The sequence below is a fragment of the Pomacea canaliculata genome, linkage group LG3, assembly GCF_003073045.1.
Source record: "Pomacea canaliculata isolate SZHN2017 linkage group LG3, ASM307304v1, whole genome shotgun sequence".
In the NCBI taxonomy this organism is placed as follows: domain Eukaryota; kingdom Metazoa; phylum Mollusca; class Gastropoda; order Architaenioglossa; family Ampullariidae; genus Pomacea; species Pomacea canaliculata.
Window position 1 is genome coordinate 8813649 of NC_037592.1, and position 15858 is coordinate 8829506.

Sequence of the window (15858 nt, forward strand, 5' to 3'; positions counted from 1 at the left end):
GCTTCAGCACTTCCGCCCTGTAACTGGCATGTTTGCTATAGAGGTGTGACTCCGATCGGAAAGCTTTCTCTCCCCCAACAAATTTGTTTTTCTCGTAGCTTTCTGACGAAAACCACTTTGAGAAACATTTAATTTTACTGCACTATATGAACATCCATTTGATGATCGTTTTTTCCTCATTTCTGAAACGCAGTTTTTGCCGTTGAAAAGCAGACGACAGATAACTGATAATGATCGGGGGATGAAATTCTCTCATCCTAGCTTTCATGTTTGATTAATTTGTGTGCCAGTATATATTTATATCAACATGTCTTATTGCCTGAGAAAGCATCTTAAAGGTCTGCTGCGATTAAAAGGCTTAGAATATTTGACAAAGGGCTTAAACATATCAGATGTCACATCACATTCTGGTATTTCGAAAACCGGAGAAGTGCTGTCCGGTTCGAAAGGCAATTACGATGGGAGAGCACCATCAACAGCGGATCAGTTTAGTCCAGCGAGACAGCCACACATTCCTGTCATGGCAAACGAAGTTTTAGAAATCCTAAATCCAAGAAACGGACAAGTAGGTGCGATATGTACAGGTGCTTGTGTATTGGTTCAAATGATTATTTCAGACCAATACTGTTTGATCCTTTCATATTTGCATTTATTCAGGAACTTTTCTGAGTGCAGAGTCAGAAGTATTTTTAGTTATGTTGAAGATCATTGTGTCATATAGATCCTGTGAACTTAGTAAGGTTCTTTTGAGAACAGTGTTACGCACAGTCACAAACTTTTTGTTTTGAGGTGATGTTATTAGTATAATATGGACATTGGATGCTAGTTCCCCTACTTTTAAATTTGTGTCATTCTATTTTTCAGACAATTATTGATATGACATATGGAGCTGGAGGACACTCCAACAAGATCCTTGACCATGCAGCTGATTTAAAATTGGTAGCAGTTGATCGCGATCCAGTAGCACATAAAATGTCCTGCTTAATGGCGCAGGAGAGAAAAGGGTAAAAATTTAAGTACTACATGCAGTATTGTAGTAGCCATTAGTATTTTGTGCAGATTTTAAAAAAAAATTCAGTAATATTCAAAAAGGCAATAAAGACAGGTATTTTGCCTGCAGAGTGGAAACATTATTTAGGTAACGACAGTGATCCCTCGTTTGTCGCGAAAGATGCATTCCAGAACCACCTGCGATAACCGAAAATCTGCAAATAGGAAACGGTACATTTATTTATGCATTTATACACTATATTGAGGCTTTATAAACCCTCCCCCATACTTTTACGCTACATAAACCTTTCCCATTTCCTTAATAACCGTTCCCACACTTTACAATTGTGAGTAGGTGCATAGCGTCTCAGGCAAGCGATGCTGGTTCTTGTTTCTGAGTAGTATTTATGTACTATTTACTGTAATTCAACTAGCTGGATTTCGTATATTACTATTAACGCAGGTTTCTTCTTCAGGCAGTCAACCGTAATCCCAGTCCTTGCAAGATTTTCTGAACTGGCTAACCATCTTGCTGAAAATAGCATTGAAAAAGGTTCAGTGGATAACATTCTGTTTGATCTTGGAGCATCATCAATGCAGTTTGATGTATCAGAGCGTGGTTTTTCACTTAGTCAGGATGGACCACTGGACATGCGCATGGATGGAGCAAGGTAAGTTGGATTCGAATGTTTGCATGCTTGTGTATCTAAGTGAAAAAAATCAAAGTATCTTGAGGATTTAAAAAAAACAACAACCAAAAAACAAAATCTGATTGGATCATGAAAGGGAAAGGCAAGAACATTCACACATGTAAGATTGTTTTTCAGTTTGAAATTTTGAGGGAAATAATTCAGAATGTCAAGTGCTAACATTTGAGCTCTACACCCCACTTCCCTGTTAAAGTGCTACAACAGGCATTGACATCCTGCTGTTACCTTTTCCGTAAGAGTTGAAGTTATGTTTTAAAACCAGGGTACACATTGAATTTTGCATTGCACTTTTGTCTCAATCAGATTTCAAGACCAGCCTACAGCAGCTGATGTGATCAACACATTAGATGCTGATGAACTGCACTTAGTGTTGCGACGCTATGGAGAAGAGCGGTTGTCACGCTCAATTGCTCAAGCTATTGTAGATGCCCGTTATGCTTTTGGCAGTATATCTCGTACAAGGCAGCTGGCTGATATTGTCGACATGGTATTTGAAGGGTAAGCAACATCCTAGTATTCATATGTATAATTGCCTTTCTCAGTCTGTCACTTCAATCAGCCAGTAATTTCAGAAAGCCATGAGCTTATTTTACTGCTAAAAAGACAATGATTAAAAGTTGTTTTCCTGTAAGGAAATAGACCTGTTCATTTTTTTTTTTCTGATACCCTAGCAGAAACGTTTATCCAGATGTAAAAAATTAGAAATACTGCATACCATAGTCACTGCTTTTCAGAAGAAAGGTTCTTGTTAACAGGAATTACAAGCAAGATAAACTTCAGAGACATGCTCATCCAGCCACCCGAACCTTTCAGGCGCTGCGCATCTTTGTCAACAATGAACTGAATGAGCTTCACAATGGCCTTGAACTAGCATCACATTACCTGAGGCCTGGGGGTTGCTGTGTCGTAATTTCATTCCATTCTTTAGAAGATCGTGTGGTCAAGCGTCATTTTCATGGCATCGAGATGGACAACATGATAAACATGTCAATTGGTCAACATTACCGCAACTCCATCATTACTCAGTCAAAAAACAAGATAGATCAGTTGCTAGCTAAAAAGTGGAGACCATTGTCTAAAAAAGTGCTGGCACCTACAGAGGAGGAGGTAAAAGCCAATCCAAGGGCTAGGTCAGCTAAGCTGAGGGCTGCAATTAAGGTGTGATAGTTCAGATAGGTGGCTTTACTTTGCATCCTCATCTTCTAATTTTATTGCCTAACCTTGCTAAACTGCATCTCTGATACGATCTTCTGTACACCCTTATATGTGGGTGATGAAACTTTGCAATCAAGTCAGTCCTTTCCAATGTGAAATTTACAATCTCTTAATTACTAGAAGTTTCATGCTCAGAACTTATCCATAAACTTTTTGAGAAAGAAATCTTTTTATTTCACTTTTGTGATTAAAAAAATGGCATACACTTTTGCAATGATTGTTAATAAGTGAAAATGGGAATTGTTATAAAGTTTAGTTGACGGAATGCATACATTCACATGCACACTTACCGTATATTGTATGCAATTAAAATATACGTGTGTGTGTGAGAGAGAGATCTTAAAAGCACAGATGTGAGAAACAAAGTTGTTTTTGAAAGCAGGATTAGGATATAAGAATGCATGACTTTTGAATTCTGTGAGCACACAATTTTTTTTTCAATACATGTCAGTACAGGTGAATCGATACAGGAGATAAAAGGATATTTGAATCTCACAAGACAATGACCTTATTAAAATTTGAGCATTTATCACCTGCCAGAAAATGTCACAACAAGCAAAATGACAGTAGTATGGTCTGCCTTACCAACAGTAACAAATTCAGTGTATGAAATGAAAGCCTCCAACAACAATGAATACTCTTGTGATCATTATTAAAAAACAAAATAGCTGTCCCACACATAAATTGCAAAGCTCCTAGACTTGATATTTATAAAATCAGATGGCAAAGGCAACATGCAATTTTAAACTGAATTCCCATATAGATGCTGACTTGCTTTAAAGATAAAAATGGTACAGGGAAAAAAAAGCTTGTTTTTTTGATATAACATAAGTTTGTTGGTGACAGCCTTACCATACTCGTTTAACAAATTTATTATCTATGCAAATTCAAGGTAAAACAATACCCTGTATATGCCTACATAAATCAAAAAGCTTGCATGACTTTCACTGTAGTATTAATCTCATGATTTCAATACACCATCAAATATTGTCATTATAAGGTGCCAGGAATTGCAAAACATCAACAAAATATAAATTATATCAATAACAAATTCACTGGATTTCAATGTACTGTTATAAGCTGTTAATTATTGTGAAAAATCTTCAAAAAATTATACACTCTAGGAAGAAGTCTTTTAGTGAAGTCTAAGATACTTCAATTTCTGGTATGTGAGTATTAAGTGATGTATCTTGCAACATAAGTTTAAGAAAAGTAGAAGCACACATTAAAATTTGAATCAGAGAAGTTTATTTTACAAATTAGGAGGAGGAACTTAAGTGGTCATGTTTTCACCTGAAATAGCCAAGTGTCAAAGTGTTTAAGAACCTAAATATGCTAGTTTAATCTTCTGCTTTAGCTATATTAATCCATTTCACTTCAAGCATAACAGTTTTGGTGCTGCTGATAAAATTTGTTCAGATCTGTCACCACCTGGTGAGCGTGAATGGGTACATCGTGACAGTTATCGTAGAAGTTTGCTTTGTATTTAACATATCTAAGTGTCAATAAGTCAAAGGAAAACGTATTATATATACACCGTTGGCACTCTTTTTATCACAAGAGAATAAAATCTTAATAAAATGCTTAGATCTAGCAAAAAATATAATACAAAAGATTTTAACTAAGTCCCCCAAAATATACTCTAATGCCAAAATCATAATAGAAAACCCAACCAGTTAGCAGCAAACCTCACTATGGAAGAAGATAAAAATGAAGAAGAATGTAAAAACAGCAGCCTATCGTGAACATCAATAGCTCAGTCATTCACACACATTCTTTTCTCCTTTAGGTTTCCCTCTCCAATGTTATCGGTATCCTGAACTCAATAATGGAAAACCATCTCTTGCTTCCATTTGTTCTGCAGAATCTAAAAGAGGCTGTGCAGGCATTTCCCGAGGTAACATAGCAGAATCTAGGCCTCTGATGTTATCACCTTTTCCCCTGTGGTGGCCATATTTTCCCAGTTTCAACCGACAGCAAAGTACATCCAAACAGAAATTTACAATGGCTTGCAACATACCTGAAAAGCAAGACATAATAAAGTTGTCAAATATATTTTTACAAATTGGTCAACTGTGTCCTTCCAATATTAACCTCACCTAAAAGATCATTTAACCTAAATCTGAACAATTTTTTTCAAACACCAGTACTCTAACAACTTGACTATCTGTTTCTCGAAATAGCTACATGGAATATTCCTGAAACACACAATGTGCAGTCAGCTTTAGAGCAGGTCAGGGGTACAAGGCTTGGGCCAGCCAGCAAATGGAAAACTCATTATTGTAGAAAAAGCTGAAGGGGATGAAGAAAATATTCAGCTCACTACATCCACAAGTTTTCTCCTACCATATGTAAGTTTGTAAAGCTTACCTGAAACTGAGAATATTCCACCAATAATTCCACACAAACGAACTAGGAATTGCCAGTATGGTTTGTGCTCTTCTCGAACTCGTATTAGGAGAGATGAAAGGTCATATTTTACAAATATACCAGGGACACCATGGCTGCCTTCTCTATGATTTATTGTGCGATTCTGAAACACAAAGAATTACTAAACCCTGTAAAACTTTTATCTTAAATCATTATATACCAGTCTCTTACCTCCTCTCACACAAGCCTTGTCCCATCATATACACAATGGGATTTTGTGATAGCAACAAGTGATATCTGGCTGAGAAGTAATGGTTTAATCTAGTACTCAGTGCTCAATAGACAATGGTTGGTGAATGTGTGCATAGATCTCATTTTTTTTTAACTCACAATTTTTTAAAAATCTCGCTTCTAGCTTTAATTCTGGTCCTTTTCAAAGAAAGGTTTAAAAACAGAGTTGTTAAGTCACAAATTCCTGGAAATCTTGATTCGATGTTTGCAACATTGTGTTTTTGCATCAGTGTGCAAAAAAAAACAACAAAAAAACAATCTGAATCTTTTTTGTCCCCGATAAAAGAAAAGAAAATAACAGATATAAAAAATGATAGTTCAGCAGAAATCATGAATATAAATCAGATATAAATAAACCAGTTATCAGAAAGTGGATTTCTGCTTTCATATAAGACTTACCTTGCATATGTGGTTGAATCTGGTAAGTTACTTATCTGACCTAAATTTGTTAAGGAAAATGTCTGTGTAGAAAACTAATCAATTGTTTGAAATAAATTGAATTTTTTTAACTCTCCTTTTCTCCAGCTTTTTAGTTTGGTTTTGATCTTTGCTCCAAATTATATGTACAGAAACACAGAAAAACGATTCAGAAGAAATCTTAGACTTGCCCAGTATATTTTAAGAACCAAATGATCATAAAATTAATTTGCAGCACTTAATATACACATGTGTGATGTTGAAGGACAGAGGGGGGATTTGTACTAGTTTAATAAACGACTTAGAGAAATTTTCAAGAGCCCTGAATCAGCAGGACTATGAGCATGAAACTTTTACTGGTACAATGTCAAAACAATAGAAAGTAAAATCATTATTTTGCAGAGTTTTAAATGTGAATGTGACTTTTGTTGTTATAAAATCTAAAGAGAGAAAAGAAATCAGCGAAAGTCTTGAAAGGAAACCAGTGCTAAATGTTGCTACTTTGAGTAAGTAAATAGATTGTGATGTTGAGTATTTAAATAATTATAGTACAGAAAAGTGGCTACAAATCAAACCCCAAAATAAAAGTTTAAATAAATAAAGTTAAAAATTCCTTGGGATAAATACAAGGCACTCTCAAAAACACCCTACCTTTCAATCTATCATTTTCTTGTCACAGTAAGTCCTCTTGGTGACTTAGTGCCACTTATCCAATCATTTCCCTTATTTTTTTATAAATATTACTCATTGTCAAAAAAGACTCACCCGCTCTGTAACAGCAAACTGGTAAGTGTCAACACTGGCAGCATATGTACGAACTTCAGTTGGCACAACTTGGATAAAATATTGGAAGATGTGGTAGTCTGTGGAGAAAATAAGAGACCATACAAACACTTGTGTAAAAATATGGTACCAAGCCAGAAAGTAAATGACTAAATTTAAAAAGTGCATTTAAAAAAAACGAGTATGTGTACTTACTGCTGTCTGTCACAAAAAGAGTGCCATCTAGAGGGTAGACAACCCCAGAGACTGGGTCACCAAAGGAGAAGTGATCGATTCGATGTGAAAAGTTGTAATCTGACATGACAGAAACACTCAATGAGAAGAAAAATTTATGCTCTTACAATTTTTTTAAATGCTTTCCTTTGTGTGTGTATGCACAAAAACTCTCTTGCACAGCTTTTCTCAGCAAGGCTACACTACATGAAAGTCAAAAGGTGCACTTGCATTATATTGCATAAGTATACCAATTTGTTTGTAAATATTAAATTCATTTAAGGATTTCATTTGAAATAAGTTAAAGAAATACAGCAACGCACTTGTGAAAGTTCTAGGTGCATCATAAGTAAAGTAAATTCAGAACACTGACTATATTTACTAACAGTATTTACTGACACTGATTCAGAAAAGATCTTTTTAAGAATTCTTTAACTATTGCAGAAAAAGACACAATCAAATGAGATAGATAAAACAGTATTCAAAATGTACAGATGGGAAAGACTATGCTGGTTTGACAACACAATGATGACCAATAAATACAAGTCTTCCCATCACCGCAGTGCTCCCACAACTTTTTGTGCTTTTGGTTAGAACTCACCCGACTTATCTAAAAGAACAGTGTAGTGGGCATGACCAATGGCTGGATGGTTAAAGAATCTGTGCCATATGATATACATAAATGCATTGAGACAGTAGTCATACTGGAATGTATTTAAACAGAAACAAATTTATTATTTCTGTTATCTCTGTTAAAATCTTCCTACTCTTTATAGGCTATTCATAATAGCACAGCAGGGAGAAATATTTATTAAACTTTTGTAACAAAATCAGGAAAACTATTTTAAGACTTTATTATCAAGGCAGCATACGGCTTTTATTTATTTTCTATATTATGACAACTTCCTAACATTCACTCTGTTATTATATTCTGGCTTATAAATCTTTATTAAACAAGCTATGACCCTAAGCAACTGGAAACACGGAAAAGTATTTCTGGTCATCACTGTTTTGCTGAAGTGAGGTATCATTTTAACAGGACCTCTCCTAGTCCAACCTGTTTTTGCCTCAACAAAACAAATATTCTTACGGACTGCACTAGTATCTTCTTGAATCAAATATGAGGACTACAATGATAATGCATAACATATTTCATGAAACATGCAAGTGGTCAACAAATAATAACAGAGGCACTTGGATATATTTATACAAGAGCACAACTGGGTTAATACAACATAGCATAAAAGTATTAGAGCAATGCAAATATATCCTCTACATAGCATGAACACACAGAATTTTACACCACCATCAAATATTTTCTTTGCACTTATGCAACTAAAAGTCTATAACACTTCATGACACACTTAAAATGATGAGGAGCAGGGCTTCTGCTAAGGCTAAATTCTTTGGGGTCCCAAGGACCCCTTCTTCAGATTTTTAAGGGGTCCCTGTTCTTCGCCCAAATTTGAAGGGGACCCCATTGACGAAAATTGAAGGGGTCCTCCGAACTTTTAATGCGTACTGTACGCAATTTTTTGCGTAAGCAGAAGCCCTGGAGGAGGAATGACAGAAAATATCCAGTTCTAATATAATGCATTGCTATATTCTCTCTGATGATGAAGTGTATATTAAAACAATTCTTTACAATTAAGAAAGCCATCCTGGATATTTCTTAGCATGCACTGATGGTTACAGAGCAGAAACTTTAAGCTGTGATAGCAATAAATAAGCTGTTCCAGAAATACAAAATGACAGTAAAAATTGGAAAATTGAAATAAAAATTCACCTTTCAGTTGTATCACATAACTCATAAGTGACAACTGCCTCGAAAGACTGACAGACAGGTATACATATATACAACGTGCATATACATACACCTATGCACAGATGCATGAGCATTCAAACATGTACATCATTTAAACGTGAATGTAGACACGTGAAGTCATCAAAAGTTTGCTAATATTCTCAGACCATTAGCTCACCACTCACCCACCCAAGACCCTTCCAGATTAGTCATAAATGATTGACAGCTGTTGATCCAGGAAAAAAAATTAATAAACCAACACATAAGAATGAAGCTGCAGGTTTATATTATATTTTCTGCTAAATCATGAGACAGATTTTGTCATAGTCATGCAATATTAAGGTGATCAGCATGCTGGGTTAGTGACACTTAGGAGGAATGGGCATGTTTAATGTAATTAAATCCTGTCTTACCACTTCCTTCAATCATGAGAGCTATATGTGCATGCCCTTTGGGAATGACTGGCACAGACCTGAGGCAAATCATCATTATTATGAATCCTACATTAACTTCACTCCTGAACACCATGTAACATCAAGTTCTCTTTCCTTACTCTTTAACCCTTGAGCTCATATTAGCGAGGGGGTGACAATAAAAGCTGTGGTAATTGATAGGGACTGATGATAAGTATTTGTTGCGATTGTGGTTATTATGCAAGTGTAAGCTACCTCGTTAAAAAATGTCTATAATTTCTTAGGCAATTGCTTCTGAGGAAAATATTTTAAAGTACAGCTCACTTTTTGTGTAAACTGTATGCCATGATTAATGATCTAATGAAAACTGCATTTAGAGCTTTAAAGTTAACTTTCACTCACCAGATATTTTACATAATCTTATGAAAAAAGAACGATAATTGAAAACACAAGAAACCTGAAACAGCCATGCTAATTTAGCCCAATGTCTACAAGAAAATATATGTTTTGATAAAACAGAATAAAATAAATTCAAGAAATTGAAACAGAAAAAAAATGAAAATCAATCTCACTTTCCAGCTGTCACATGAAAGTTTCCAGCAACCTTGCTAACTTCTAAGGATCCATGAATCCGACATGCATCTGGTTGTCCCTCAGGCACATCTTCCCTGTGAAGCAAAATAAAAACAATAAGTGACAAAAATATCCAGACATATATTAGTGTAGTAGAGTAACCCATACTACATATTACAGGGCTATCTTATGTTATGAAATAAATACTTAATCATTTTCTGACATCAGTTCTTGTTTTTGTTAGGTCTTAACTAATCACCAGGAGTCCGAAATTACTTAACAAACTGAGAACATTGTATCCAAAGAAATTAAATGATCGTGCACTCTTTAGTTGTAAGCACAGATAATTACAAAAAAACTTAGTATTTTCTTTTGCTGTAATTACAAAGTCAGAAATAAATTTTGAGGTCTACAATCCTGTGCAAGTCAGATATTGTCTGTTTGGTGCACTGAAGCTTACTACCTACCTTTCCTGTAGCTGTGATTCTAACAAATCATATTTCACTTCGTTTACATTTATTTTACAAAACACTTTAGCAGCTTTTGTAGTTTGAGTAAATTAATTCCATATGTAAACAAGTTGAATCCAGTTAAAGCAAAAAGATCTGAAAGCCCCAAGCCCATTTCTCACTTAAATAAGTAAAATCTGGTTCCTTCCTTTTACCTTGGAGGCATGCCACCATAAAATGTCGCCTTGTTGGATCGCCATAACAAATCTTGAATGGCATGGTACTCCTGTGTAAGATATTCATTCACCTGCTGTATAAAATCAAGGTATTCCTGTTGTCGTGATGACAGACGAAAGAATGTAGGTTCTTCTTTTAACTTTCCATAGCTGAATAAGTCTTGACCTGTCTGGTCCAGAACATCAGCCCCTATGTCTGTAGTCAAAAGTATATATTAGATTTAAAAAAAATAAGACTATGTATTTATATATACACACACAGAGAGAGTGGGAAAAGGGGATATAAAACTTAAGGTACGAGATGCGTCTGAAATGTAACAGGACTGTCATTTCTAAAATTTGACAAGAGACAATGTAAGTGTTCAACTGTGATTACAGTAAATTCTTCATTCACATGATTACATGTTATTTAGGTATAAAGTGGAAAAAGACAGATACACCATAATTGCAGCCCCTCTGACCACTATCCCTCATTGTGAAATAGATCAGCATTACTTGGGGAAGTAAAATTATAAGTAGCTTAAAGACTAACATAACCTATTGGCACACTTGTAGGCATAGAAACGGATGTCATTTTCTGTTATTAAAATACAATAGCTTATAGATATAAAGAAATACTCACGATGACACTTCATGGCAACAGTCATATCAATGTTAATCTTGACTTTTCTGAAACAATAAAAACGCACAAGCATTCAAATGCACATGACTACTAATACTTAACTTTGGCATGTGCAGAATATAGCAATGTGCTTTCATTTTATGACAAAATATCATAAAGACAAAGGTTTTCAAAATTACCTCGTAAGATTTGTGTCTACTTCATAGTCAAAATGTAGATCTGTACTAGTATAGTACTGGATTTCTGAGATGACCAGGATGCTGATAATAACAAATGTAAGGATGGACACTGCAAATAAAAGTTTGAATTCTTCCCTCAAGTTTAAGTAAGACTAGAACATTAAAACCAATTATAGACAAAAAAAAGTGTTTAGCACTGCATAGTGATAATGCTATAGTTATGATTGATAATTAATCTTTGATACTTTAACGAGATGCTTAAAATATATTTGCTGCTGGCAAGGTCACACAAAAATAGAATGCGGAATTATTTAGTTTGAGTTATATGTCTACTTGTTCAATAACAAGCAAATTGCTATAGTGTAACTATCAAACATTTGGATACATGCACACACATGCATGAATATCAACAAATGTACACTACCCTCCACTAACCCTCTCTATGCACACACACATATATATTTTCATTTCCTGCTTTGATTACTCAAAACAGAGTATTTTATTACTTACATCCACCACCTGATACTGTTGTCTCTTTGTAGTTGTCTGGGACTTTGGGAAATGCATCTAACTCTTTTACCACTTTAAGAGCCTTTTTCTTAGAAACATTGAGCCGTAGCATGTTGTTTTTTTAAGGTGTTTCTTCACAATCTAAAAATTTCAGTAACTGAAACAAGTAAAAAATTCTTAAAGTAAAATAAAACTGTTACCAATCAATGATAATTGCAAAAGTTGTGACTGAAGAAGTATTTATATCAATAAATTACAAGCTGTTAATACCACTACAAAGCACCGAAGAGAAACTTTCTAATTCTATAAAATTCTACCTTTTACTTATTCTTGTTAGTGGAAATATGGAGATGCCGCTTTCTTCTCTGCTGTTTTTTTTTTTTTTTTTGGGGGGGGGGGGGGTTGTTATTAATCCACTGCACACCTATGCTTAAAGCTTAAAGTTCTAAGCTCCCACCAAAATTTTAGAGAGCTGGTATCAACTCTGCAAACCAAGAGCTATGTTTTTCTTATTACTATTGTCCAGCCTTCACGATATGCACACATTTGGGGATCTCTATGATGTCAAATACAGAAAAAAAGGATTACTGTAGTGAGATACTGTACATTTCATGCTATATTATCATTCATCCTACCACCTTCAGCAAACAAACTAATAAGCAATACAGTCAAAGCTCTGTATTGTTACTTAAACTTTAATGCAGGATTTAAAAGTTCTGTTTAAAATTTTATCATTTTTTAACACTACAGTTATATGACATTACATGTAATGACACACAGTATTGTGGAGACAAATTAATCAGGATGTTCTCTGATGGGATGCTATCAATAGGGCATAGTAAATCTGGACAGTGGCTGCAATAGTAGGGATGGTAGAACAATGGGTAACTTACTGTAAACTACAACTACCGTTACCATTACCACCACTTCTACTCTGGTGCCTTCATGTTGTTGCTTATGCATGAATATGCTTAATCATAAAAGAAACTCCAATTTGGGAATAAGTGAGACTAATATATCTCACATCCACGGAACTCACACTAGTTACACAAGTTCACTCTTTACAGTTTTCTTTCGCACTGGCTGTCATACCGATCAATATCACTGCTGTTTGTTACTCTAATAGTAATTCTAATAGCGCTTAATCATCAAAACAATTCATCTTGAAAAGTCACTTTAAGACACATATACTAAGAATATTTATTATCAGTACAACAAGAAAATAAATTAGTATTTTGGCTGCGACCTGTCAATCGACAATGTTACAGATGTTTGCTGTGTGGCCTTGCGACTTGCCGATTAAAGCTGAATGACTAAATTTTAGTTGTAAATGATCTCTGGTCACAGATCAGCGATGTTCTAGAAACGACTTGCACTTTTGTGAGATAATTCACGAGCAAGTCAAGTTTCTGCCACTGCCACGTAGGCATCAACTAAATTCTTCGTACAACACGTTCCAGCGGATGTTTCGCTGCCGGACATGTAAAGCTATTTGAAAGATTAGGTTTTATTTTGACAGTTATCTCTATTACTTTTTTCACTGAATAATATACAATATTATTCGATGATTAAGAATCAACAGTTGTGGTCTTTGAAAACCTTATATTTATTTTTCTAAAGGGTTGTTTTGTTTGGAAGGAGCTAAGACCTGGAGTGAACTCCCTTTAAAATTCATCATGATAGGATTCTCTAATGACTAACCCAGTTACTGAATAGTGGGATCAGGAACAAATCTGATGAGCATCAGCGATTTTTTACTTAAACTGGCCGAAAAATAAAAACTTGACTCAATTGAGTTCGTGCTTTGCGAGAATCGACGTCAGTGCAGTGGTGTAGGAACCAGGGGGGCAGCGGGGGCAGCCCCCCCCCAGGAAAATACGGGGGGGGAGGAATATCCTTTTGCCCCCCCCCCCCAATATTTGAGACGTAATTCCTCACAAAGAGCAAAGAACAGAAGAAAGGTAGGGGAACATAGAGAGGAGACGGTCATCACCGTGCGAGTGCGAACGCCGTTCACTGTCAGTGTCAGCAGGGAGTTTGCCCCCCCCCCAACGCCGAACATCTTCCTACGCCACTGCATTACTGATCATTACCATAATTTGTCACCAAGAGGCTAGCCGGGTGGGAGTACGGAAAAGAAGGTAATAAAAAAAAAAAAAAAAAAAAAAAAAGGTGTGTTGGGGACGGGATCTGATCTCACAACTTATAACTTCAAAGAAAGTCCTTTCCTTGTTGTCCTAACGATGGCGCCGTCAAATATACTCAGTTTAGAAAAAATCCCGAGACTAAGCTAAACATTTGTGTTTGTCTCACCTACAGGTTGCTAAAGAAAGGAAAGGGTGCTGTACTTTGAAACATTGTCTGACGGGAAAACAGTTCCAGTCTTGACCCTGGCAGTTCCCCTTCTTCTCCGATTTTATCTCATCGAATGTCTCGCTTCAACAAAGGCTTCATGACCAGCCGGCCAATTTCCGGTAAGTGGATTATGAAACTGCTATCTTAGGAAATAACGATGATGATACATTGAGTGGGCTAACTGTGAGTGGTTTACTGGCTCTAGGCTCCTAGAAGAGCTTTTTCTTGTCACTGGGCCAAGCGAACGTGGAACTGAGAGCTGCTATGAAGTAGTAACCACAAGGCTTTATATCAGTTTCATAAGGCTTGATGTAATTTATATCAGCTGCAGGTAATTCTTTTCCGAACTGAAAAGGACAAAATGAATGTCTCTGCCTGTGACTTATATGTCCTGCATGTCTCCTTTACAAACATTTCGGAACATCTGACTGCAAAGGTTCGACAGCCACAAACAAATCGCAAACGTCTCACTTTCGAAGAGGCGAAACCATCTGTGATATCATTTGTTTTAAAATCGGAGAGGGAATCAACACTACGATGCCCAAACAATAAGGAAAGTGGAGAAGAGAAGACAGAAGAAGAGGAAAGATACAGGGAGGAGGATACATGGAAAGTGTGGACAGCGCTGGTGTGATTAACTCCCCATGGGGCTTTGAGGAACCGTGAAAAATGGACAGAACTGGTGGCGAGGTCACCGTTGGTCAACGAGCATGAAAGCTGGGGTCACATGACAGTGATTTGTCACTGGCCACCTTACAAACTCAGCTTCATCTCCATGTTCCGGTGAGAATGGTCGAGGAACTCGGGAAAATGTGCTTCTGGGGAAGAGATGGAGATGAGAAATGATGTTACAAACCAGATGCGTAGGTAGAAATAGTAGGTTGCCATGAGAACGCTGCGGTAGGTAGAAGTGGTATTCGAATATTAACGTCTCTGTGGTAGGCCTGTAAGTCCAGATGTAACTGTGCTTTCAACATGATCATAGACTTACAAAATGGTGGAAGCAGCACACACACACACACACAAACCCACTTATCTTTTTAGTCTTCTTTGTCCTCCTAGTGCCGCAACCATACCACCCCAGCGGATCCGGTTCTGGGCCGAGGATCGATCTCCTCCTGGTCTGTCTCCGAACCCTGCGTTTCATCTGTGGGTTTAAGTCCAGAGCTTGTCTAGTTAAACTCGGTGTCAAATTGCAATAAAATCAAATTGTCAACCGTACACTGCACTGCAGTCTATGCAAAAACTTATTAAATACATTTTTTACTAAAAACAAGGATATCGGCCGGCAGCTCTTCCTTGCGATGTAAGTGTAGAAGCAGGACTGAAGTATCGTTGGAAGTCAGAGAAACATTGCAGTGTACTGCTGACGTCAAGCAATGTCTGTAAGACACAATAACAAACACGTTAATGCTTTGTACAAAGCCAGGATCGTGTTTTCACGAGCAAACCTTCGATGTCGCAGTTGAAGATGTGAAATATTTTCACGGGTGAGTCCCGTGCTGTGTCCTGGTGACCTGGTTAGCACGGACACCTCATGTCGCGGCCTGGGTCAGTGGAACTTATTCTCTCCCTTGTGTCTTGCCGTCCACACAAAGTCCCAGACATTATGGGATAGCAATTGTCATGAACTGTGGAGGACCGGCCACCTTGTCACTTATTTCTTGTTGGTGTTCTTTGTAGGGTACTGTAGTCCGTTTTCGATGTCCTCCATTGACTGGGCAGGCA

At 36.5% G+C, this 15858-nt stretch overlaps 2 protein-coding genes across 2 annotated transcripts; one reads left to right on the forward strand and one right to left on the reverse strand.

Annotated features, from left to right (window-relative positions):
• The first annotated feature begins 11 nt into the window (after positions 1-11).
• LOC112558675 (probable methyltransferase-like protein 15 homolog) lies at positions 12-3120 on the forward strand. Its single transcript, XM_025229258.1, has 5 exons — positions 12-565; positions 865-1004; positions 1467-1661; positions 2004-2198; positions 2456-3120. Exons 1-5 carry the CDS (start codon positions 308-310, stop codon positions 2862-2864), a joined length of 1197 nt encoding a protein of 398 aa, XP_025085043.1. The 5' UTR covers positions 12-307; the 3' UTR covers positions 2865-3120.
• LOC112558674 (endoplasmic reticulum-Golgi intermediate compartment protein 2-like) lies at positions 3066-13271 on the reverse strand. Its single transcript, XM_025229257.1, has 11 exons — positions 13022-13271; positions 11776-11932; positions 11266-11374; positions 11087-11133; positions 10444-10660; positions 9779-9874; positions 9207-9265; positions 6972-7070; positions 6759-6856; positions 5286-5448; positions 3066-4935 (listed from the first exon to the last, which is right to left on the reverse strand). The coding sequence occupies exons 2-11, from the start codon at positions 11885-11887 to the stop codon at positions 4721-4723; spliced, it is 1215 nt and encodes a 404-aa protein (XP_025085042.1). The 5' UTR covers positions 11888-11932; positions 13022-13271; the 3' UTR covers positions 3066-4720.
• Between the last annotated feature and the right edge of the window lie 2587 nt (positions 13272-15858).